The sequence below is a fragment of the Natator depressus genome, chromosome 1 (genome assembly GCF_965152275.1).
Source record: "Natator depressus isolate rNatDep1 chromosome 1, rNatDep2.hap1, whole genome shotgun sequence".
Taxonomy (NCBI): domain Eukaryota; kingdom Metazoa; phylum Chordata; order Testudines; family Cheloniidae; genus Natator; species Natator depressus.
Window position 1 is genome coordinate 96,115,132 of NC_134234.1, and position 27,330 is coordinate 96,142,461.

At 40.9% G+C, this 27,330-nt stretch overlaps 1 protein-coding gene across 1 annotated transcript in view; it reads right to left on the reverse strand.

Moving 5' to 3' along the window:
* UGGT2 (UDP-glucose glycoprotein glucosyltransferase 2) overlaps positions 1-27,330 on the reverse strand; it is a 297,148-nt gene that overhangs the window by 196,263 nt on the left and 73,555 nt on the right. The window contains exons 9-11 of the mRNA XM_074962719.1: positions 25,880-25,979; positions 20,180-20,240; positions 7,605-7,696 (exon numbers count right to left, since the gene is read on the reverse strand). Coding sequence (XP_074818820.1) covers positions 7,605-7,696; positions 20,180-20,240; positions 25,880-25,979 — 253 coding nt within the window. The remainder of the gene's footprint in view (positions 1-7,604; positions 7,697-20,179; positions 20,241-25,879; positions 25,980-27,330) is intronic.

Consider the following 27,330-nt stretch of genomic DNA (forward strand, 5'->3'; position numbering starts at 1 on the left):
GGTCCACATCTCCATTTGAAATTTTTTAGGGGGCTGCAAATGAAAAAAGATTGAAAACCACTGGATTGGTTGTGTCTAAACCATCCAAGACAGACAGCTATCCAGACTCTTTTTGAAAATCTCCAGTGAAGGAGATTCCATGACTTCCCTAGGCAGTTTGTTCCACTGTACTACTGCTATTACAGTTAGAAAGTTTTTCCTGAGATTTACTCTAAATCTGCTATGCTGTAATTTGAACCCATTGCCTGTTGTCCTGTCCTCTGTGGCAAGAGGGAACAAATTTCCACCCATATTTTTTATGGCAGCCTTTCAAGTATTTGAAGACTGCTATCATGTCCCCCCCTTAATTTCCTCTTTTCCAAACAAAACATACCCAATGCCTTCAGCCTTTGCTCACATGGCTTGCATTCCAATCCTTTGATCATCTTTATCACTTGCCTCTGGATCCTTTCCAGCTTCTCTACATCCCTTCTATGCAGTGGTGACCAAAAATGGACACAGTACTCCAGCTGAGGCCTAACCAGTGCCGAGTAAAATGGCACTACCCCCTCCCATGACTTGCATGCTATGCCCCTGTTAATGCAACCCAAAACTGCATTTGCTTTTCTTGCAACAGCATCACATTGACGACTCCTGTTGAGGTTGCGATTCACTACAACTCCCGGATCCCTCTCAGAAATGCTGCTTCCAAGCCAGTTATCCCCCATTCTGTATTTGTCCATTTGGTTTTTCTTCCTAAGTGTAGCACCTTACATTTGTCTTTGTTAAATTTCATTTTGTTGTTTATAGTCCAGTTCTCCAATTTATCAAGATATCTTTGAATGTTAACTCTAACCTCCAAAGTGTTTGCAACCCCCCAGCTTTGTGTCATCTGCAAATTTGATCAGTATGCTCTCTACACCTACATCCAAGTCATTAATAAAGATGTTAATGAACACCTGACCCAGAACAGATCTTTGTGGAACCTCATTTACGATCTCCTTCCTATCCAACGTCTTTCTCTTTGTATGCATTTTAAGCAATTATGTATCCACCTAATGGTAGTTCCGCTGAGCTCGCATTTCTCCAGCTTACTTATGAGAATTTCATGGGGGACTGTGTCAAAGCCTTAATAAAGTCCAGCTGTATTATGTCTACCACATTCCCCCAGTCCACCAAACCAGTTACCTTTTCAAACAAGAAAATCAAGCTGGTTTTGGCATGATTTGTGTTTAGTAAATCCATGCTAGCTGCTAGTGATCACCACTTTATCCTCCAGGTATTTGCAAACTGAGTGCTTTATTCATTGTTCTAGTAGCTTCCCAGGTATAGAGGCCAGGTTGACTGGTCTACAGTTCCCTGGTTCCTCCTTTTCCCCCTTTTAAAAAGATGGGCACTACATTAGCCCTTCGCCAGTCTTCTGGGACCTCTCCTGTCACCCATGAGTTTGCAAATATTATTGCCAGTGGCTCTGAGATTTCCTCAGCTAATTCCTTCAGCGCCCTGGAGTGAATAGCATCAGGCCTTGCTGACTTGAATTCATTCAAATTAGTCAGAGTATCTTTGACTCATTCTTTACTTATTCTGATAGCATGCAAGTCATCCCCTCTCCTTTACTGTCTGTGATAACTTCATTAGTCATCTGGTTACATGTTATTTTTTTCTGTGAAGACTGACACAAAGCAGGCATTGAGCAGCTCCATCTGCTTATCTTCCATTACTAGCTCACCTTCTCCATTGAGCAGCAGACCCACACCATCCCTGATCTTTCTTCTTTGTCTGAGATATTTGTAAAACCCCTTCTTGTCTCTAACATTTCAGCCAGTTGTAACTCATTCCTTGCCTTGCCTTTCCTGATTTTGTCCCTACATGCTTGTGCTATTCTCATGTATACTTCCTTGGTGATATGCCCCTCCTTCAATTTCCTGTACGTATCCTCTTTGGTTTTTGGATAGCTGAAAACCTCACTGTGCAGTCAAATTGGCCTCCTGTGGCTCTTCTTATCTTTCTACTGCATTGGAACAGCATGATGTTGAGCCTCTAATATTACATCTTTTAGGAACTGCCAGTCCCCTTCCACTCCTTTTCCTCCTAATTGGCGTCTCTGTGGGACCTTGCCTACTGTTTCTCTTAGATGGTTGAAGTCTGCCTTTTTGAAGTTCAGTGTCTTCATATAAATGAGAACAACAATGCAAAAAGTCAATTCATGCCCTGTACATAATGCTTGGAGGTCACAACCCACTAGGTGAGGGCCTCACCCTATCAGAGAGACATTAGTAATGATTATCTTGGAAGGAAGGGGGCGATATGTTGTTCTGATCCATCCACCACATTAGGGAATTTAACTTGTCTGAGGGGTGTCTGTTTGGTCAACTGACTGACTTCATCCACCCTTGAATGATGAACAGGTGCAGTTGGGCACATTGGGTCACTTAACTACATGAGGCCATGTGGCCTAGTAACCTTAGACATACTTGGACCACAGAAGTAGGGTATGATTAGAGAGAGAGAGAGAATTGGTAAATGATCTAAAATCTGTCCTGAGGGAGAAAAAACATCATGTTCATAGACTCAGTGAACTCGATTTTCTGTGTTGAGACTACTGTGGCTTTTTCTTTGTGCAGCATGAATCCCAGACAATCTAAGAGATAGATGATAAACTAGACTCGGTGAAGAACCTGATGTTTGGATCTGTATCACACTAACCAATCATGTAGATATGGGACTACTTATACTCCCTTTCTCCTCAAGTAGGCCGCCACCACCACCATGCAGTTGATTAATACTGGTGGGACCAAGGACAGGCCAAAGGGAAAGACTGTGTACTGATACTGTTGGCCTGCTACTACAAATCTCTGAAACCTCCTGTGACTTGTCTGTACTGCCACGTAGAAATAGGTATCTGCAGATTGAAGACCACAAATCAGTCATTGTGATCTAGGGAAGGAACAACCGATGCTAGTGAAACCTGGTGAAATCTTATACACTTGATCATCTTGTTGAGATTTCGAAGGTCCGTTATGGGGTCTCACACCCCCCTTGGACTTGGGGATCAAGAAAGTATCATGAGTAAAACCTCTTTCTACCATGTGGAAGGGGAACTTCTTCTACGGCCTCTACACTGAGCAAAGTCCAAACTTCTTGAAGGAGCCATTATGACTCATGAGATGGGTCCATGAAAAGGGACGGGATAGATGGAAGGGAAAGGAGGGTGGAAAGGTGCTGGATAGAATATCCCAACCTCATAGTGCTTAGGACCCATTTTTCTGACATTATGGCTTCCTAAGCACTGAGGAAATGGGAAACTCTGTCCCCAAATGGGGATGTGGGGTGGTGAGCAGGAAGATCACCAATGATTTATTGCTGTCCTCGAAGGAGAACTCACATGGGCTGCTTACCCACAGCTGACTGAGAACAAGCTAGCAGTGTTGAGCAGATCCTTCTCTGTGATTTGTGCTTTCTTCTTGAAAAATTACACTGCCTTGGTGGGTATAAAGATCCTCTATAGTATTGATTTTGATACTATAGCTGCAGGGGTCTGCATAGAATCCCAATGAACGAAGTGTAGTACAAGAGTCTTTCAATGAATGTACTTTCATCAGTTGTGTACAAAAATAAAAACTGACCAACAAATCAGATGTCCTTCATGGTTTGCTGGAGGTCCAAGGCTATGGCCGAGTTTTGTAACTGTGAGACTGTCCTCATTGTTATCGCAGAGAACCACCTCTAAAAGAAGTTGCATCAAGCACAGACTGGAGCGATGTCTTGGCTATCATACAATCTTTTACCAGGAAAGCCTTATATTCCTTCTTGATGCTGTGTCCCAGTTTACAAAGTCATATTTAGCTAACAGTGCCTGCTGGTTTGCTATCTGCATCTGCAGAGAGGAGTTGGAATATTTTTTTCTCCCAAATAAATCAAGTCTCTTTGGCTCTTTTTCTTTGAGAGTTTATTTAAATCTCCCCTGATGCGATATCTCACTGGGAGTGTGACGGGGTTGGGACTCACCACCGCAGCACCTCCCAGTGGCATGTCTGGGAATTACCTCAATCCATGTGGAGCGCCCTCCATTGGTGATGTCCCGTCCATCTTTCACCCGCTGTTGGCATCTGGACCCGCGTTGCTCCCTTCTCTCGCAGCGTCCTCTTCAGGATGCTGCCCTCCGGCAGTGCCCCCTAGTCCATGCTCACGCCTGTCCGGGGGCGGGGAGTTAACAGCAGTCCTTCTGCTTAGCCCCAGCCAATGTGGCCAACCATACCCCCAAAGTCTAACCCCTTCTGTCAGGGGCTGGGTGCAGTCCGCTATGGCCACGTCTAATAGCCGGGCATAAGTGCAAGGCGGGGACCCAGGCCCGCCCTCTACTCTGGGTCCCGACCTAGGGACCCTTTGGCGGCAGCCTTCCTGCTTGCCCTCCTTCTCTCCCTTTGTCCGTCTCTCTTCCTGGGTTGTTTCCCCTCCGGCCCCTTTGCACTGGCTAGGCCCTTTTTCTCAGGGCCTGCAGCCTGGCAGGTACCAGGCTGGAGTTCCCTTCTGCTCCCCATGCCTACCCAGTACTGCGCTGTCCCTGGTGCTAGTCTCCTCACACAGGAAACAGACCTTTACCCTCTGAAGGCCTGGGAGAGACTGACTGCTTCTCTCCTGGACAGCCTTTATTTAGGGCCTAGAGTGGCCCCTACTGGCTGCCTCTTGCTCAGCCCTGACTGGATCTCTAACAGGCCCTCCCTGATTTGCTGCCGCCTTGCGCAGCCGCTCTGGCCTGCCGTAAACCTATCTTGCCTGGGGGTGGGGCACTGCCCCACCACAGAGAGCCACAACTAGCAGGGAGTTTGAGGCAGGATGTGAATAAAAACACCTGAAGTCTTGCAGTGGGCCACAATACTGTTATCTGTGTGATTAGCTATAGAAGCTAAGTAGGCTGGTATGTGCCATAAGGTCTTTGCCAGTTCTAGATGAGCCTCATTAATTGGGAGGGCTACCCTCCTCGGGCAGCCACCTGGAAAAATGTCCAAAAGCTTGTGAGTGCTCTCTTGCACAAGCTCAGATTGAATGCCTAAAGCCTCAGTCAGTCTCCTCAGAAGGCCCTTATAAGACTTAAAATCCTCTGGAACCGGAGAATAGTGTGGGATCATTGAGTCGACAGGTGAGGAAGTCAGGTTAACAGTAGTCAATGGATCCTCCTGTGGTACAACTGGTTCCTCCTGCAGCACTGGCTGCTCATGGGGAATAGTTTCTCTGTGTGCTTCCAATCTAGGTGGCTCTGGAAACTGCTTTGCCAAATACTCTGGCAACCTTCCCCTTGACTGAACCAGTGATCAAAACCTCGGGGCTTGGTAAACACCCCAGCAGTTCCAAAACAGCCACCGGGGGAGATCATATGGCATAGGCACCCAATAAGTACCAGGCCACTACAATCTATCTCTGCTATATGATTGGTCCCACTGCCAGTATACATAATCTCCTACTAGGACAGCCCAGACGACTTACTAGACTGATTGTGCCTAAAGAGGGGATGGGGAAGTTCCGGAAGACCCTGAACCCAACTGCGATGAGCTGTCGAGGTAGTCAGTTGGTATTGGGGGTTGCCAAACGTGATGGGGCCACTAGCTGACCTGACTTATTTGTAGCCCATTGTGAAGACGCCAACATCGATACCGAGTTAGGGATGGTACCACAAATGCATCCCAAGACACTGAAGGTATGGCACCATAAATTGATCCTCTACAGTACTGATGTTGATAATGTAGCTGTGGAAAGACCTTGTAGACAGTGCCAGGGTATAAACTGTAATCAGTACACACTACGACGAACATTCCAGTAGCGAGGCCACAAACACCGAGCCAGAGAGAACGATCAGTACTGAGGTCGAAGGCCATACTAGTGCGGACATTGTGTGTGCTAGTGCTGAAGATGGTACTGGGGCCATATCTGTGCCACATTAGTGAACTGGTACTGATACTGGCACTGCTAACAGTCTCTGCACCAGAACTGAGAAGCCAGACAGGCCCAGAACACCGAAGCCAGCGTGGTGGACTCCTGTACCACAGGAGAGGTTGAGATGGAAGGCAGAGCAAATTCCTTAGCTGCCTAATAAGCGTTTGCTGTTGTCAGTACTAACAGAGTTGATGCCAAAACAGAATCCATTGGTACCAGAATTGACAGCACAGTACTGGTATTTCCCTGCTGCAGTACCAGGGAGACAGATTGATGGCCCAGCTCTACCCTGAATACCTGAAGAGTCCTGATGATGTTTCAAGTCCTTTTGTGAAGAACAAGAGAAACCCTTCTGTGGCTGTAGTCTATCTTATGGATCCTGATTCAGGGGAGACCCTGCAAAAGAAGACTGACTCCTCTTTCTCTGTGGAGAAGAAACTAAATCCAGGCTTCTGTCCAAAACATCTGCGGGCAGGCAGCAGGGCATACAACTGAGGGCCCTGGGTCTGAGGTAGGCCTTACGGCCAGCTCTATGAGATGTATGAGGAGCAGATTTCTGAAGACCTTCATTCTTTTCTTGAAATAATGACAGACACTGCACCTCTCCTTTGTATGTCCCTCATAAAGACACAAAAGGCAGCATGGGGAGGAGGGGATCACTCTTTGAAACAGACACCTCACATGATGCACAATGCTTAAAAAGTATAGCAAGTGCTGTATGCCACTGGTGCCAAGCACCAAAAACTAACTATTAAAATAACTTTAAATAAAATGAAGTGAAAAAGAAACCTAACTATTGGGTACTACCTACTATAGCTACTTACAGATAAAGTAGAGAGCTAAACTTGCTGACTATGCAGAAGAAAAACACCTGAGAAAAATCCCCATAGGAAGATATAACTCAGGCCACAGGTGGTGGGAACTGAGAGAGGGAAGGGCGGCACTTCCCTTGTATAGCCACAAGGATGTGGGGGGGGGCGGGGGGGGGCGCTCGCTACTCTCCAGCTCCAGTGCACTGGATGGGGTGCATTGGCACATGCACCAGAGTGCAATACATGTGTGCAACCAATCACTCAGAGAAGAACTATGCCGACTGGAAAAAAAATAGTATTTGTGATGTTCAAAAAGGCTTATTTCAGACATCCAAAAAATGTTCAATCATACAAAATAAAATAAAAATAAGCCTCACAATGCTTCTGTCAATGAAGCTTAATAAATAATAAGTGGTCCAATAAAATATATTACCTCACCCACCTTGTCTTTGTAATGAAGCTTAATGTGATACAAAATGTCACTCCTAGAAGACTACCTTAACTTTCTAAAAATTATGAAAAGGAGAATGCATGTAATTTATCTTAAAAAACAACAACACTTTCTCCACCTGTTTTATATATACAGACAGTATTCCTTCCATTCTCTACTTTCAGTTTAAATAGCAAGTGTCCCACCTGTAAACAAGATCTTCCAAGAGAAAAAAGATCATATATCACAATACAATGTTCACATACAAAGCCATGTCACTGTACACCAGTATTTCATATATGCTCTACAAGAATCTGAGTTGTAATACTGGAGTTATAAATTTGACACACCTCAAAGTATGGAACACAGGATATTATCTAATATTGTGAACACAAAAAAACTGTTAATTCTACAAACTGTAGAACTTATAAATTTAATAATGAAATTCTTACCTAAATGGATCATGAAAATCCAGGTCAATAGGAAGACCATTTAGAAATAAATGTGCCTCTCCAGGCTGAATTCCGAGTATTTCATGGAAATGCTTGAAAAGGAAAGCGGAAAAATTGCTAGTTTTCTAAGATGAATGTCAACAATAAAACAAAAACATTTTTAGAACTTAAAGTAAATCCTACTATAATACCTGAAAATTTTGTGGAATATATGGAAAATCCAATCTCCATCATTAAAAAAAAATTCTTTAACTAGAATTTTGGCAGAAAAAATAGACAATATCCTGTTATAAACACAATTTTACACATTGTGAATACTTATTACAAATGAAAAAGCTATAGAAACCATAAAACGTGGCTTACACTGGTTTTAGAATATACACATGATACTATATTCTTAAAGTTTCCTGTTAGAAAATTGATACTTCTTAGCAATATAGAAAAGTGGCACTTAATTCTTCAAAAACTATTCATACCATTTTCTCCCCAAACCAGCAAAGGCAAACAAAACCCCACCTTTGTTGCATACTACTGAATCGCCACCCAGGAATAGCATATAAAAACTGAAGGGCAGCTTCTTCAGATGTTAGCCTCTATATTATGAAATGCAAAACACTGTTTCGCAACATTTAAGAGACAAGGTCAAACTTAAAAAAACACTTCTGTATAAAGAATTGTTACCTTCTAATATTACAGGTAACAGGTGAAACCACTAAAACTGTAAAAAGTTACAGGAAAACTATTTTTCTATATTTTCCCCCCAATTTGTTTCCTTTATGCATTTGACAGCACTTGCTATGCAGTTGCTGTTGTTAATAATCAGTTGCACTTCCTTTCTCATGAACTACACAGGACATCACACTCCTGTGTTGCTCTGGAGGGAGCTCAGACATACATCCCTAGCTCTACAAGAGGGTATTAGCAGCAGCAGAGCAGCTGCTCTGAGTTTTGCACGATGTAGATAGCTCTCTCCTCCCCCCCAGGAAAATTATATGGAAACGGAGCAAGAGGAACCAGTGGGCAGAGAACATTTCTTCATTTCCAAAACTAGGCATGGGGTAGGGTAGCAATGACATTCTGAAAAGAGGAGACAGTGAGCTCCTCTATCACTGTCAGACTTCTACATATAGCTGGAGGGCTCCCTTACATTCCTCCTGTTGGACACATGATACCAGTGAAGGCAATGCAACTCACCCGCATGGGCCTAGATCACAAAGGGAGAAGATAACTCCATACTGAACTGCAAAAAGAGACAAATTTAGCAACCAGAAAGGATAGTAGCAGCTGAGTGGGGGCTACCACACATGCTTTCTAACTATGAATGAGAAGAATCTGCCTGGTACTAGGCTGGAAGGGAGGGTACAAATAAGAGAAGGCATGCCCCTCAGCCTTTTCTCAGGACAAGCAAGGTATTGGGCTCTGAAAAAGGGGACAGATGTCCTATTCCCCAGCCTTTCTACAGTTGCTGGCAACAAGACAGGGACAGGAAAATCAACAAGGACCAAAAAAAAAAAAAAAAAAAAAAAAAGAGTCTTACCCCCAAGATGACAATCCCCACTCACAAAAATTCAGGACCAGACCAGGAGAGCATGAGGGTCAGCAGGGGTCTCTGAGATATGGCTCAGTCCCCACCAGAGGAGCCAAGAGAACCAAAATCAGGCATGTAAAGGGAGAAAAGCTGCTGTCCGTTGCTGGTGCGTAAGAGGTGTGTCTGCATTCTAATAGAAAACCAATTACAAGCCTTTTCTATGCAAGTTACTCCATTTGTGTGACACTTTCATACTGCAATAAGGAAGTAAAAAGTAGGAAAATTTGGTCAAAATTTATTCTGAAAATGTGCAGACGGGGCTCAGAAGCAAGTCAACTTAACCCAAGTTAGCTAACCAAGTTACCTCATTTCAGTTATATTGACTAGTTTCAAGATGGCAGGGTCCTTTTGAGACAGCATAGTTAAAACCACAGACTCAGGAAATGCAAAGTTAAGAGCTGGACTGCCAGCATTTAACAGAAGCCCTGAGTAGGAGACACTCAATCCTTCTCCCAACTCCACTTGTTTCTTGAGTTAACTAACCCTTCCACCGACAGTGTACAGTGGAGACAGGAAATGGCATCTCCTGGAGGCACTCTGAGGAGCTAGTCCCTGAGACAGGATAAAATTAAACTGTGCCATGCCTGAGTTTACCCCAGTGCAGAGGGACTCCTTGTAAACCTATGCAAGGCAATGTCCCTTAACCAGAAAAATTGTTTTAGAAACATATGCTATAAATATACACAATATATCTGAGTTAAGATTATTGAAAAATTTACATTTCCTGCCTTTGTGATTTTAACCATACAGACTTAACACTGCATTGCACAGATTTTCACATTTAATTTCTTTGTTCATTTATAAAATATTAAATTATAAATTGCTTGGGTATAGCAATATTAGCATTTAAATGCTTGGACACATACGTGCCCTTGGGTAAATAGACTGGAGGATGCTGAACTCCTTTTTTGGCTGCTGTTATTGTTTATATTGTGGTAACTGTATCTTCACAACAGAGATAGAACTTGAAAATTAGGATTCCCCAAAATCATGGGGTTTTTATGTGTCTGCAGTTTTCTCCCATGCTGATATTAAGCAATGGGGACAGCTTTGTTTAGAAACATTGCTTTGTTTTTCAGTGGGGCACTTTCATAGTGAGCCATCTCTGCTGAGTTACGATAGAGCTACATGTGCTGCCTCAGTTAGCGTTCTGAGGAAGACAATTATTTTAGGCACTCTTGTCTGTTAATTCAATACTACCCTTCTTAGGGCTTGTTTATTACAAAAACTCTTACAAAAAGGATCATAATGAAAAGTCCCAAATGAACAAAAAGTATTCTGGATTCCTCTGAAGTCTGCCCTCTAAGCTCTGTTCCCAGTTCCCTCAGAGGTCTCTCTAAGGGCCTGTTTACACTTGAGATGCTACAGCTGCACCACTGTAGCACTTCAGTGAAGTGCTACCTACACCGATGGGAGGAGTTCTCCGATCAGCATTGGTACTCTACCTCCCCAAGAGGCAGTAGCTACCCTATCACAGGCACCTACTATCTCCTTCATGCAAATTATTTCAGTAGCCTTCTGAAAACAAATCCCTGGGCCTTCCCAAGCTGGTCAGTGAGAATATGTATGATATCAAATGGGCTGGAGCTTCATGATCCCTTGCTAAAAAAATATTAGCAGATTTTTACTGACTGTGCTCAAAAATGAGCTTTCAATTACTCATATATTTCATATTATCATTAAATACCATAAAACCAATGGAGTAGGTACTCGTTGCTGACTGGGATGACTGCTCTTCTTTTTTTTGTCATAATTCTACAGCATCTGATAGAAAGAGGGTATTCTCCTGGACCACAAGAACTCAGGATTTTCCATCAGGGGCCAGTTTTTTAATCAAGATTTGGATGTTTTTTTCTTTAAAAAAAAAAATCTAGGAATTATCTTGGGGAAGTTCTATGGCCCGTGTTATACATCAGACTAGATGATCATAATGGTCCCTTCTGGCCTTGGTATCCACCTGAGAAGGTCAGGAAAATTGCTAAATTGCTTCACTCCTAAAGTGAAGTAGCAGAAGAACAAACACTAACATGAGGAAAGAAGGAAGATGGATGACACACAGGTTGTTCCTAAACCTTCTTCAGACACAAAGAATCTTCAGTTACCATCTTCAGGAGGTACCAGGCATCATCCAAATAAGAACAGAAAGTTGGACAAGAAGTTATCACTGATCGTATCAATGAACATGTCAGGGTTCCCTCCCCACTCTGAACTCTAGGGTACAGATGTGGGGACCCTCATGAAAAACCCCCTAAGCTTATTTTTACCAGCTTAGGCTAAAAACTTTCCCAAGGCACAAATTTCGCCTTGTCCTTGAACACTATGCTGCCACCACCAAGTGATTTAGACAAACAACAGGGAAAGGACCACCTGGAGTTCCTATTCCCCCAAAATATCCCCCCAAGCCCTTACACCCCCTTTCCTGGGGAGGCTTGAGAATAAACAAGATGAGCACAAACCAGCCTTGGATTTTAAGACCCAAAAAACCCAATCAGATTCTTAAAAGAACAGAACTTTATTAGAAGAACAAAAAAAGATAAGAGAACAACTCTGTAAGATAAGAATGGAAGATAATCTTACAGGCAGTCAGATTCAAAACACAGAGAATCCCTCTAGGCAAAACCTTAAGTTACAAAAAGACACAAAAACAGGAATACACATTTCCTCCAGCATAGCGAATTTCAGAAGCCAAAACAAAGAAAACCTAACGCATTTTCTAGCTAGATTACTTACTAACTTTACAGGAGTTGGAGGGCTTGCATCCTTGATCTGTTCCCGGCAAAGGTATCACACAATCATACAAAAGCCTTTTCCCCCTCCTCCAGATTTGAAAGTATCTTGTCCCCTCATTGGTCATTTTGGGTCAGGTGCCAGCCAGGTTACCTGAGCTTCTTAACCCTTTACAGGTAAAAGGACTTTGCCTCTGTCCAGGAGGGATTTTATAGCACTGTATACAGAAAGGTGGTTATCCTTCCCCTTACATTTATGACAGAACATATGGGTCTTTCAAGGGGGGAAAAAGGAGGAAGAAGGTCCATGTTTCTCCATAGCTTTTAATAGGAGACTTTTCCTCAGTAGACTGATTGACATATGCCTATGTCATAACCATAGGGGTAGCCTAAATTCCTCCTTACCTGTAAGGGGTTAAGAAGCTCAAGTAACCTGGTTGGCACCTGACCAAAGAAACCAATGGGGACAAAAGATACTTTCAAATCTGGGGGGGCGAGATTTTGTTTTGGGTTCTTTGTTTTCTGTGGCTGTTTGCTCTTGGGACTAAGAGGGACCAGACATCAATCCATGTTCTCCAAATCTTCCTGAACAAGTCTCTCATATTTCAAACTTGTAAGTAACAGCCAGGCAAGGCATATTAGTTTACCTTTGTTTTCTCAGCTAGTGAATTTTTCCTTTGCTAGAGGGAAGTTTATCCCTGTTTTGTTGTAACTTTGAAACTAAGGCTCGGGGGGATGGACCTCTGTGCTCTTTGAATTTTCTGCTACTCTGTAAGGTTAGCTACCAGCCTAAGTTTACAGAGGTGATTCTTTTACCTTTTTCTCTTTAAATAAAATCCTTCTTTTTAAGAACCTGACTGATTTTCCAGGGGTTTGGGTCTTTGATCATTTTGTAACCAATTGGTTAGGATATTATTCTCAAGCCTCCCCAGGAAAGGGGGTGTATAGGCTTGGGGGAATATTTTGGGGGAATAGGACTCCGAGTGGTCCTTTCCCTGATTGTTTGTTAAATCACTTGGCAGCGATCCCAGGGCAAGAAGGGAATCTGTGCCTTGGGGAAGTTTTAACCTAAGCTAGTAAGAATACGCTTAGGGAGTCTTTCATGCGGGTCCCCACATCTGTACCCCAGAGTTCAGAGTGGGGAAGGAACCCTGACAGCCTACCAGACAAATGGCTGTTGAGTCTATAAGGACAAGATGGCTGGCCATTAGTCATATTCAAAGGAGTTCGAGAGGCCCAAGTTGGATAACCTGGTCTTCCAGAAACTGCAGCATCTTCTAAAATGGGAGCCAGGGCCCAATCTACAGGCTTGGAGAATGAAGACCCAAGCACAAAGGGTGGATCTCAGACCCAAGAGTCTCTAGGGAAAAACTCGGACTCCATCAACAATGGCAACAAGACCAACTTCTAGAACAATCATCTGTGAACTAGTGGCTCTGAGTAAGTACTGCATGCTGATGAAAGCAGAGTTTCAGAGGGCAGAGTCTTAATTAGCTCCAAAGGAAAAGGAGAATGTACATCCCAAATGGTAATCAAGGCCATACAGCAGCACCTCACAGAACTGATACAGGACCTGTTCTCATCATAGGCCTTGATACAGAGTATTCCAGCTTTTTGCGATGCCTGTGGATGATGGATGGGTCACCGATGTGACTGGAACTGAGGAACTATGATGAGTTGGCAACAGTTTGAAGGGTGAAAAGATTCCTGTATCAGGAAAGTCTTGCAGCAGCTTTCACAGTCCTCCCAGAGCTCTGGGGGGAAAGCCAAGCAAGATGGAGCAGGCATTTGGTGAGGGACCCCCTTAGACGTGCTGATGGTAGCAGGTATGGTCACCCATAGTGGAAATCTTACCATTACTGAAGGCACAGTGCTGAGTCCCACATGCTTGGATCTACAAATAGACCAGAGTTAACGACAATAAACAGACTGCAACTGGCCAGTCCAAGAGGTACAAAATCTACTAAACAGAACTACAAAAAGCAAGAATTAAAAGTAGAGGTAACAGTCACAAGGTATGGAAACATGAGTCTAAAGGATTTCCTAGTCCTCTGCTACTTCAATAGGAAAAGAACTAGGTAGCATCAGACCTGAGGCTCATTATGTAACTTCATACCAGACATTTGGCTCTGCAAGGGAGCATCCATCTGGCACCAACATTACTGCTTTCAAAGGCATTCCTACTCTGATGCAGAGATTCTTTAAGCTTCCAAAACTGGGGTTTCTTCTTCAACACTTACCCAAACGGTCAGCCATAGAGATCGTTCACCATTTGATCTATTCTTGCACGGCCACAAGGGCCTGCAGCCCGAGAGTCCAACAGCAGAACAGACTTGATGAACCCATGTAATAGGTTCACTTCTCGGCCACCTCCACTTCTTGGTTGGTGGAATTTTTTCATGGGTGTTACAAGCCACCTGGAGAACAGCGTTCACTGGAACGTCTTGTGACGTTCCCACGACATGTCCAAAATGCATAAGGTGCCGTCTGGGACAAGGGCCCCGGTAGTATGTAGACCGGAGTGACCATAAACATCTGCATTACAAATGAAGTGATTCCACATTATGCCCAATATACAAAGTTGGTGTTTTGTGTGGAAAGCCTCCAGTTTGCCCAGTCTGAGCAGCGCAGTGTCCAGGTTTTGCAGCTGTACAACAGTATGGGGAGCATACAGCTTGAACAGATCCTGAACTTGGTTGCTGTGCTGAGATGATGTTGATTCCATATTCATTGTAAATGACTCCTGGAAGATGCTGCGATGCCAATCCAATGGAGAACCTCCGTGTGAGAATAGGAGGAAATGGTGAGTATAGAACCCAAATAGCAAAAGTTGGAGACTGCTTCTACAGTTTCATTATTCAAAGAGATTGGAGTCACTGATGGACCTGGTCCTAGATTTTGCAACTTTGGCTCTGACCATGAAACATGGAGGCCAATCTTAGCTAACTCCTCCTCCATTTACTGGAGTGCCTTGTGAAACCTGTCGGGGCTCTGTACCAAAAGAGCAATGTCATCAACATAGTCAAAGCCTCAGAGCAAGAGAGCACCAATCTTAATGCCTGTGGACCTGATGGAATGCATGGAGTCCATTGCCCAACAAAAGAGTAGAGGGACCAAGACGCAGGCCTGCCTGACACCAGATACTGATTTAAAAGGTGCAGACACCCGATTCCCCAGACGTACACGGGCAGTGGTTTCATTATGCAGCTGTCTAATCAAGTCCAGCATAGTGGAAGGGATACCTATGCCCTTTAAGGCCATTAAATGGGGTTTGATATGAACAATACTAAAATAAGAACATTTAGTCATATAATTGGCAAATTACTGCACTTGCAGATGTGTTGTATTTAACAAGTATTTTGAATCATTCACATACAGCAGTCCTTAGTACAGACTCATACAGCTGGATATCATTTTGACTACATTTAATCATCATATGGTTTTCAACCTTTAATATGTTTTAGTCATTTCCCCTCATTACATTTTCTATTGAAATTCCATTATCTGAGAAGTGAATCATTCAGTTATGCACAGCATGAGATCATATCTTCCCTGCTGCTAGATGGATGCACTGTAGCTCAAGAAGTTGCATGACAATTTAAATGCACTGTAATGGTGATGTTTAGAAAGTCGCCTAACTTTTATTCATGCAAAAGAGTTTATTTATTATTTTAAAGTTATATGCTGTTGAATTGATGATTAACTGGCCCTTCCTTTAAATTATCCTTGTCAGTTAATTCCAGATGGGTATTTTTTATTTGTTCGTATTTGGTTTGTTTGTTTTTTTTTAAAATTCTTCTGTTTGGGGGAGCTGTTTTTATTTGATGTTTGGTTGCTTTTTGTTTGTCTTTGTATAACTATAGCTAAACTAAACCCCCAAATTTAATTTAGTTTTGTTGGCCTTGTTGAGAAATGGAGCCATTTACTATTTTTGGGTAAGATGTAAGATGTAAGAGCAATACTTAAAATTATGTTTAAGTACTTCTAAGTATAAACTGACTAGATACTGAATTCAGTAACTAGTTATTTTGGCTTTTGCATATTTTTTGTAAATTTTAAGGTACAAAGTTAAGTTTGCATGAGCAGTTTAATTCAGTTGTAGTTAGTGTGTGATGATGGGGTATGTCTAGTAGAAAAGAGGCTGAATTGTTAGCTGTTAATTTCTAAACATGCCCAGGTTTGGGCTTTTAAAGGTGCAGAATTTTTGTAAAGGAAATAATATTGTTTTGGAGCATTAGCTGAAATTCATTAAAACTTATTTTCAACCTTAGCTCTATTTTTATTGAGTTTGATTTTTTGTTCGTGAATCAGAGTCAAGTCAGAAACTTTAGTCTTCAGTTCCAGAAAGTTTGTATCCTCCAGGGAAGTCACTACTCTTGTCCTCTTCTCATATGGAAATAGTTGCTGAAGAGTTGTCAATTTCCTCAGAATTTAAGTAGAGTTCCTCTCTGTGCTCGTCTTCAGCACTTTTCCTCCTGATTCCCAAAAGAGTTTGTAGGTAGCTGAATCGACATGGGTGGTAGAAGAGTCAGTGCAGGTAGAACAAGCATTGACACCAGCTGTGCTAACACTACTGTTACAATAAGGTTCGCTGGTAACTGAGATGGGATGTGCATCATGTGCTATGGTACAGGTCACAGATTTCATTGCTGATGTCACCAAAACTTCCACAGTGCTGTGGATTCCAACTTGCCCAATATGAGGATGTTTTTTGGGGGGATTAAGGCTGTTGCAAAAACAATCTGATGATAGAGGTCATTAGATTATGCAATAACTCTTGCTATAGCCTCTTAGAATCAAATATCACAGTCACTGCTTAAAGAGATGGCTGTCAAGCCAAGAACAATGTCAGTTGGGAATCAGGTGACAACTGTTCCCCTCTTAGCACAGATTGAGCATACAACTTTGGAGATGATGATATCCTGTTTAACATTCAGAAGAGTGTTGATGTGTCCCAGTGACAAAAATGCAATCAGATCTTGCAGGACTCTTTATACACATGGGAATGCTGATGTTAGGTTTATCCTTTCACTGGACCTGCACTAAAGCAGGCTGATAGGGATTTGTAACAACGAGCTTTAAACATCAAGTCTGGATGTTACTTTGAAGTACAGAATGACTGGTCCTTTGAAATTAAGTCGTTTCAGCTCCCTTGTGCTAGAACAGGTGCAATTAAGGTTGACCAATTAAGAGGCAGGGCACCACCTAGCTGGGGCTGTAAACATCCAGGCTTTCAGAAAGAAAGGGGGATGATCAAGGAGCAAGAGCAACAGGAAGTGCCCTGGGAGTGGTTGCCAAAGTCCCCAGGGGGGAGGCGCTGAAAACTGGGGGGGGGGGGAGAAAGAGAAGAGAAGGGCATCCAGGGAGAAAGCTCTGAGAGGCAGTGCTCATTCGAAAGAGCACAGAAGAATCCTGCTAGAGGCCGTGAAGCAGGAGGGAGTGAAAGGAAAGGGGGAAATCTCCTGGGAGCTGTAGCCCAGGATGGTCTAAAGAACTGGGCTGTTGTTTTTGCTTATGTTTGGAAAATAAAATTGTTCACAACGAGATGCTGAGTATGGGAGTAGGTCTTTTAAGGGCTGGGGACAAGCCAGGGCCTTACAGAAGGTTCTCAAGTACATTCTTTGAAAGACCTGAAAGTGCAGAGCGACATCTAAGCACACATCTTACATTCCAGACAACCATAATCTTTACTCAGGCAGAAGACATTGGAATCATGCCTCTTCATTAGCAACACAAAGATTATATTTAGGCTACCTACAGCAGCCCCAGTGTATTTTTCATTCTCCCTCTGAAAGAGAAATGGTACTTAATACAATTTTTTTAATGAAGAAGTGTAAAGGTGCATCAGGAATTGAACTGCATCCATCAAATACCATAAACTGGGCACTCAAAATACTATGGTGATAGGTATGGTATAAAAACTTTACAGAATAGTCCAGGGATCAGCAACCTTTGGCCCACGGCCCACCAGGGAAAGCTGCTGGTGGGCCGGGATGGTTTGTTTACCTGCCACATCCACAGGTTCAGCCAATCACAGCTCCCACTGGCCGCGCCGCTTGCCGCAGCCCCCATTGGCCTGGGACAGCAAACTGCGGCTAGTGGGAGCTGCGATTGGCCGAACATGCAGATGCTGCAGGTAAACAAACCGTCCCGGCCTGCCAGCGGCTTTCCCTGGCAGGCCGACTGCCAAAGGTTGCCGATCTAATGTACAGAACCGAAGTGTGGTACCAAGAAACAGAAGAGCTCAAAGCCTGCCTCTGTTAACAATGAGAAGCACAGAAGGCCCAACCTCACACCAAAGCACCTGGAAAAAGTTAAACAATGCCTATTGCTCCATCAACTCACCCAGCTACAGTGCTTTATGAGTAGATACAATGCTCCATATGTGCAGTCCATCCTCAGCTAGATGCTCCTAAGTGAGAGGTAGCAAAGGCAGGGGAACAAGAGGGAGGGAGTACCAAGAATGTGAGTACTACCTACAGCATCATAGTTTGCCAACCAAGTCAGCACCTTGATTGAAGACAATTTTTAAAATAAATAAGGAAACTCACAGAAGAAAATTCAAAATTGATATAAGGATTTGAAGGCAAGCTGTGTTCCCAAAGTATGATCAAAGCTGGGATAAATACTGCGGAGAACTGGTAACTCCTCCACCAAATATAGAATCTTAGAATTATAAAAGATTAGGTTTGGAAGAGACCTCAGGAGATCATCTAGTCCAACCCCCTGCTCAAGGAGGGACCAACACCATTTAAATCATCCCAGCCAGGGCTTTGTCAAGCCAGACCTTAAAAACCTCTAAGGATGGAGATTCCACCACCTCCCTAGGTAACCCATTCCAGTGCTTCACCATCCTCCTCATGAAATAGTGTTTCCTAATATCCAGCGTAGACCTCCCCCACTGCAAGTTGAGACCATTGCTCCTTGTTCTGTCATCTGCCATCACTGAAAACAGCTAAGCTCCATCCTCTTTGGAATCCTCCTTCAGGTAGTTGAAGGCTGCTATCAAATCCCCCCTCACTCTTCACTTCTGCAGACTAAACAAGCCCAGTTCCCTCAGCCTCTCCTCATAAGTCATGTGCCCAGCCCCCTGATCATTTTCGTTGCCCTCTGCTGGACAATCTCCAATTTGTCCACATCCTTTCTGTAGTGGGGGACCCAAAACTGGAAGCAATACTACAGATGTGGCCTAACCAGTGCCGAATAGAGGGGAACAGTCACTTCCCTCAATCTGCTGGCAATGCTCCTACTGATGCAGCCCAATATGCCGTTAGCCTTGTTGGCAATAAGGGCATAGTGTTGACTCATATCCAGCTTCTCATCCACTGTAATCCCCAGGACCTTTTCTTCAGAACTGCTGCTTAGCCAGTCGGTCCCCAGCCTGTAGCGATGCATGTAATTCTTCCATCCTAAGTGCAGGACTCTGCACTTGTCCTTGTTGAACCTCATCAGATTTCTTTTGGCCCAATCCTCCAATTTGTCTGGGTCACTCCGGACCCTATCCCTACCCTACAGCACATCGACCCCTTTCCCCAGCTTAGGGTCATCTGTGAACTTGCTGAGGGTGCAATCCATCCCATCATCCAGATCATTTATAAAGATGTTGAACAAATCCGACCCGAGATTTTGCTCAATATGCTCATAAAGAAAATGATGTTGGGATAATGAGTGAAGGGGTATAATGACACATTTAGAATTAAGGGAGTTCTCACCTGGTCACACTTTGAAAGCATGGACAAAAGAGTAGAAATCCACTTAGATGGGAATTTTTGGACAACTGCATGTTATGTACAAAAAAATCATGCAGTACATTCGTCATAAATTATGTGACATTTTTGATAAAAAATGTACACTGTATGTATGCAATTATATATTCTACTAATGTATGTTTGACTTGAAACAGTTTAATTAAGATTAAACCCCTCTCCATAAGGTTTACTTAAATATTAATGGCCTGATTTCCCAACAAGATGAGTATCTGCAGCTCCCATTCATTTCAATGGGAGTTGGGTTGCTTAGCAGACTTACAAATCAGCCTCATGTCCTTTCATTAACTGAGGACAGAGCATAGTTAGTGAATCAAACACAAGAGAAGTGAAGAAAAAGAAATCAGTTATTTAAATTTAGGAACAGAGTACATTTTTAAATGATTTCCTCCTCTTCATTAGAAATCACTTAAAAGTTGCTACGTTAATGCAAAAATGTCCCATAGCTGTAATTTTATTGTCACTTTATGTATAATGCAAGGAACCAGGGCAAACCTTCTGATTCTTCTCTATTTCATTTCGCATTTGTTGGTTTACAGGAATTCTGGTCAAAGATCTGTAGGAATAAAATACTGGTATTACTCAGCCATTCTACATTTAAACAAACCTTCTTCCTTACCTAATATAAGTTAGTTTCAGGGGTACAGTGATCAGCCTTAAAAAAATCCCAAAACTAAACATATAAGGTTACGTCAATATTTACAGTATTATTTCACCTTCTTTATATTAATTTTAGGAAATAGGTAGCATTTTGTACATACTGAAGTTACTTAAGTATATTAGTTCATAATTTCAAATCTGGATGTTAAAGTTATTTATCGCCATATCTAGGCAACTAAATCAAAGTGGTTTGAAGCTCTCAGTTTTGACTTTAGGCTATTGGAAAGTGTTATGAACAACCACTTACAAAGGTAGTCTAGCCATTAGAGAACGTGTTTGGGGACTGAGGCGCCTAGGTTCTGTTTCCAACTCAGCCAGTCACTATGTACCCGTGGATAAATTACTTAACCTCTGTGCCTCAGTTTGCTAATCTCAAAAATGGTAACAAAACATATGTATAGTACCTCATCATCATATTACAAGGCTTAATTGGCATTCAAACACACTTCGGAATCTCTGTAGTTCAAAGAATTATTAATAGTGGGTATCTTTACGTATTAAACTTTCTCCTATATCTACCGCAACCATAGTTTGGCTCCTTTCACCATTTAAGAAAATTGTGGAAGGCTTTACCAACTTTATTTCATGGATGTGAAAATATGCCTCCGAAAATATAATCCATCTTCAACAAAGACCACTGGAAAAAGTGAAGGAAGTATATCATGCAGCCTCAAGAGGCTGTCTGAGGCTTTTTAGTTAATTTTTTGCAAGGACAAGCAAAGCTTTCTTTTTAAGATTTAGCTGCCAGAAAGACTTGTGAACCCATTCTAGCACTTCAGGGGAAGGAGGGGTTCATTAGTGAAAACATTAATATAGCGAAAGTCAGAGAAAACTATTACTTCTGAGTTTGCTTGGGGACAACCTCAGTTCCCACAAGGAAGCTTTACTTCCCTTTGAACATGCTAAGACGTCTTGTTTGCCCGATACCTCCCCAGAAAGCATGTCAGTTACTGTCCTGCTCCTCTACGGTAAAATATTCTTCTCATAGTGAGAACAGAACATCTTAAAGACTCAGTAGCTGCAAGAGGTACAGATGAGTTTTTTGTTTTCTTTGATTTAGCTTTCTCTTATTCCATGCTTTCAGATAATAAATTTCTAAGGAAAGAAAATGGTGGCAAGACAATACTAAGGCAGTCACTGTCCTATATGAGGCTGGAATAAAATTGGAAGAACAGAAGTTAAGAGCTATAGAGGATAGAAAATTCCTAGATGATAATTAGTTATCATTCTGCCTGTCAAATGGAGTGAGGAGGAGGAATCAGGGTCTATGATCTCACAGAGAGAGCTAGAAAAATACAGAATAGACTCTGTGTTATAAAGATGTTGATGTCAGTAATTGTTTGGGAAGACCTGAATACTCACTCATGCCTTCACATCTCATGAATAATATAGTCATCCCAAATTCATCCTTATAAAACTTTTATAACCACACAACCATGTTTATTCTCTATGCACACACAAACACAGTGAATATCCTACTATCTGTGTTAATTGGGGGTTTTTTTTAGTATAAAATTTTAATGCAGGAGAGCAAGAATGGAAACGATATAGAATAATAATTTCTTTCAAAAATGAAAACAGATTTAAATGAAAAATTTATAATATTATAAAAATATATTATTATAAAATATAATAATAATAATAAAGAAAATATAAGCACAAGGATTGATAAGAACATCTCAAACTAGCTCAAAGATGCCAGCAAAACACCCAGTTGAGAAATGAAGCACAAGGACTGGGGGGAAAAAAACCCACTATTAAGCTAAAAGCCTGAAAGCAATTGGCTCTGCAGCACAGAGTTTTGAGAGAGCCTGCTACCAGCAATAAGCATCATTTAGAAACATAGCTTATATAACATTTCCCCCATCATAAAGTATTTCTGTAATTGATGGGAATTATTCCTGAGAGTTAATTTAGCCAAAGGAATAATTTAGCCATTAAATAAGCAGGACAAATCACGAAGCTAAAAACTGAAGAGTGAAATGTGTAAACACCAACACAGTAAATACCATTCTGGCCCTGTATGAATACTTTGGAACAGCCTTGAAGTAGCTAGTCATTGTTTAAGAAAAAGTAACTAGGTCCTATTTGAATCTGACTACATTTGTCATAATTTGTACTTCATTATTATTATTGTAATAGTGGTAGTAGTGGTAGTATAAAATTAGCGCCTATAGGCCTCAGTCAGAATCAGTGCTCCATCATATGGGGAACTGTCTAGGTACAAAACAGAACATAGTCCCTGTCCAAGACGTTTACAATCGAAATAGAGAAGACACAAAAAAGGAGAGGCAGAACACAATGGAAGGGGGAAAAGAGCAGACGGAGCTGACATGACATTAATAGGAACCTAATATCACATGTGTTATCTTAAATGTTTGTAGGTTTTTTGTTTTTTTTGTAATAAGAGAAGACAAGTGAACACGAGATATTAATGAATCACTAACTGGCCCCATGCCTAGCCATTATCATTAGGCACGGTGTCATGTTTTTGGGGGAGGCAGGTTATGAAAAAATTGAAGGGGAGAGGATAGTAGTGGAGAACTGAGGAGAACGTTTCATGCATAAGAGGGAGCATGGAAGAAGATGTAAAACTGCTTGCGGAAGAGATGTCAAATGTGGTCAAAATTTCATCACTGACATGCTAATAAAATGAAGTATTGTGTTCTTGTAAATAGAGATGAGCACTTAAAGCTAACAAAATACACAAAATGTTTAGCAATGATGCATACAAATATTGTGAAAGATACTGAACTGAAATGTATAACAGACTATTTATCTCTGGTTATGCTATGTTATACTAATGGTCAGACTTTTCAGTTTTAGTACTTTCCAGTTTCACTATTGTAAACAACAAATTTAAAAACAGTAAAATGAGCTCCAAACAACATAAAGGAATTTGAAAAATGGATAAGAGAAGACTATACAGTACAGCGACACACAACTAGATGTGTTTATTCAGAAAGCATCATTTTAACCAAACTGTAATTACTTATTTTGATGCATAGAAGTTAAACATGTAAGGGGAGAACATTAGGACACACAAAGCAGTATGGTGAGTTCAGTGAACATCCCTGAACCCCACCCCTTGAGACTTAAATTCACCTCCATCTGCAGCTAAGTGGTTATTAATAAGACTACTATGTGATTTTGAGAAGATTTTTGCAATATTTAAATGTTGTGGTTTGTGTCTTTCTTTATTAATCTTTTTCTCTTTTATCTGGATAAAATGTAAATATATACCACTGAGATAAATGCTTATTGAAGTATAACTTTTAATATGCTCAACATATTAGCATTTGCATATTATGCATGGATATCACGAAACTCAGGGTATGTACTGGTACTGCATATTGTATTTATGTAATAGCCAGATACTTACAAACTCGTAAATTGTATGTCAACTAACAAAAAATATGCTATCATTTTTTTTTATATCTTCTAAATATGTCACTTGTTTCACTGTCTGCATACCGTCAAATGAACTGGCCTCTCTTAAGTTAGAAGATATCATTTCGTAAATACTAACTCATGCTGACCTTTCTTCTAGGAAACAGAATGGGACATGAAAATGTAGCTCACCACTAATAAGCCTGGGAAAAGGACACTGCTAAAGTTGTAAACTGTTTTTAAAAATCAAAGGACCCATTTTTGGATACAAATGTCACTTTTTAATTTTAATTTGACAAATACAGTTTTTTGTTTTGATTTAAACCAATTTGTCTACAATATTTACAATCCTAACTTTGCAGAACTGCGCTAGTTCATGACAGCCAGAAAATGACTACTCCACTTTCACTGTCAAAATGAGTGATGTACAAAAAAAAATAGCATAAATAATAAAAAGTAAACTGTATTATTAAAATTATTTCAGTTTAACTATTAAAATATAATTGCTAATGCAAGTTAGGAAATGTAATTTATTTTGTTCAATAGGCCTGATTCTTCTTTGATTTACTCATTGAATTCCACTGACTTCAGCAGAATTACTCATAATTTATGACAGGTTATGTCAGTGAAGAATCAGAATACATTAATTCTTTTTACCTGATGAGTTTTTTTCAATTTAAGACTGCTATAGGTACACACCCATCAATTTAAAAATAATATTTTATCTGATTTTTAAACTTATAGTGTTAAGAGTAATGTCAAAGATTTGTATAACTAAAAAAAGATTAGAGAGGTAGAATCTATTTTTATTTCTAGTCTGTTTATGTCTATTTTCATTACAGTCTATTTCCCCTGTCATACACAGCAAAAGGAAAGACAAACACTTTATTTAAGAACATAAGAATGGCCATACTGGGTCAGACTGAAGGTCCATCTAGCCCAGTATCCTGTCTTCCGACAGTGGCCAATGCCAGGTGCCCCAGAGGGAATGAACACAACAGGTAATCATCAAGTGATCCATCCCCTGTCACTCATTCCCAGCTTCTGGCAAACAGAGGCTAAGGACACCATTGCTGCCCATCCTGGCTAATAGCTATCGATGGACACATCCTTCAAGAATTTATCTAGTTCTTTGTTGAACCCTATTATAATCTTTAAAGGGGGCGGCGGGGGGAGAAAGGTAAATGTGGTTGTAGAAACACAAAAACTTGCAGGGGTCTGGGACTGGTGTTGTACCTGAAATTAGTTTTAATTCTTTTTTAAAACTTGATGATTTCAAGTTTTTTTAACTTGATAATAATGTCCCTTCCACTTAACCATTTTTTTGAAAATAAGAACAGAATGAGCCTTACAACTTATGTACCTTTCCCCCTGCTTTCTAATGATGAGTTGTATTTTTCTAAGTGTTTACTTATACCAAACTGGTTGCTTTATATTTCTTTGCAATTATATTTTAGGCATTTAAAAAAATTTATTTACTCTTCTTTGCAATTAGATATGATTGGAGTAGCTTTTATGTTACACTACAGTTTTTCTTTAACAGAAGAACAATGGGGACAATAAAACAAAAGGAGATCCTTAAATTAGGAGCTGTAATATGTTGTGAGACAGTCTCAAGCAGAGAACACTATTTAGCATCTTATTTAACTCAATAATTCAATTTAGAAAACTGTGGGACAAGCTGTGACATACAGTATCTGACACAAAAAAATTTCTCAGTGACAAGGCACGACTGGCTCACAGAAACAGCAACCTTTTACATGAGCAGAGCTATGGCAGTGCAACAAGAAAATTGGTTTCTGTAATAGAGGAAGCCTGGGAAATCCACCCATCCCACTGAGATAAACAGGACCACTCCCAAGAGCAAAGTTATTCACATATGTAAGACTTTGAAGGATCAAGCCCTTAATTTATAAAGGTCTCCATGCATCAGACAGAAGATCACTAAGAGATTGATCCTCAGTCCTTCTCACAGTTACTCTGCTCTCACTGAAGTCACTTGGACTCCTTCCAAGAGTAACTGTTCAAGACCATGATTATCTATTTGCAGGATTTGGCAAAAATCTCTAAAATATTCATTAAATTCAAACACAAACATAAATCAATAATTAATCAATACTCAAAAAGTAAACAATTTTATCATACCTGGCCTTTATTGGGAAGTTCTGAGCAATGTCTTTCATTACCTTTAAGGCACTATAAACAGGGGTGGAGATAATTTGAGAAGCTGCTTGAAAACTTAGATCTGTAAGAAAAAAAATCACTGGAGAACACAACTATAAATCAACATCACTTATATTTTGTAAAACTCTTAACACGCACACGCAGAGAATTGGAACTCTATATTTAAATTAGACAGAAAAAAGCAGCATTAAAAGAACATTATTAAGGTTGTTAGAGGCAAGGTGAGTGAGATATCTTTTATTGGACCAACTTCTGTTGGAGAGAGAGACCAAATTTCAAGCTAAATAGAGCTTTTCTTCACATCTGGGAAAGGTATGGCTCAAAAGATTGTCTCTCTCACCAACAGAAGTTTATCCAATAAAAGATATTACCTCACTCACCTTGTCTCTCTAATATCCTGGAACCAACACAGCTACAAATACACTGCATACATTATTAAGGGTGGAAAGTCAAGCACACATAAGTTACGAAATGACAGAATTAGGGTTGCCTTGTGTAATTTCTTAGGTTTAAAAAAAAGTAGATGGATAAAACAGAAGTTCCATCATATGGCATCACATCAACACCTATGTGGCTTATCTGCAAGGTACCTTCAGATCCACAGCACAGTCCTCTGCCACCTGAGCTAATGAGGTAACTGACAGCAATAGTAGTGTGTCATCCTCTTTGTGGACCAGCACTAGAGGATGATGAAACACACAATTTACCAGACCCAGAACATTTCCAAATGGACTGAATATTTGGGGACTTTAGCTGCTGTGCTCTATCAGCTCTCCATTGAGCATGTGCAAATGGTGATTTTCAAAGGCTTATAACTTTATCACAGGGATGACAAAAGTTACATTACTATCAATTCCCCTGACAAATTTCAAGTCCCTGCTCCAAAGCATGAGAATGCTACAGAAAGGGCATCAGAAATTGTTTAAATGGGTAAAATAAATTATTTTTTTGTTTGTTTACAATTTCAGGTTAGGCTGAAATTGTTTAAAAAAAGAGCCTGAGGCAGATATCTGGCATGGAAAATTTCAGACCAAATGGTTAAAGTTTGGCAAAGTTATAAACAACTGAAAATAAGGCCTTAGAATGGGAAATGTGGGGAAAACTTAATAATAGGTGGCATTACGAGCTTCGCCTATAATAATATTTATTATTTCATCATGTGTTTTAAATTCTTAATTTCATATTTTCCGCTGGCAGTAGGTATGCCTGACCTATCTAGAATTATTTTAAAAAATGAAAATGGAAAAACACCACTCATTACCTGTGCAAAATAAATAGCATACTAGGTTTCAGAATTCAATGAATATCTGTCATGTCTTATTGACCAATTCTTCACCCATAAAATATACAATTAATATTTTACTGTTGCGGTAGATGTGCAAATGTCAGTTACACAAAACAGACAGACAAAC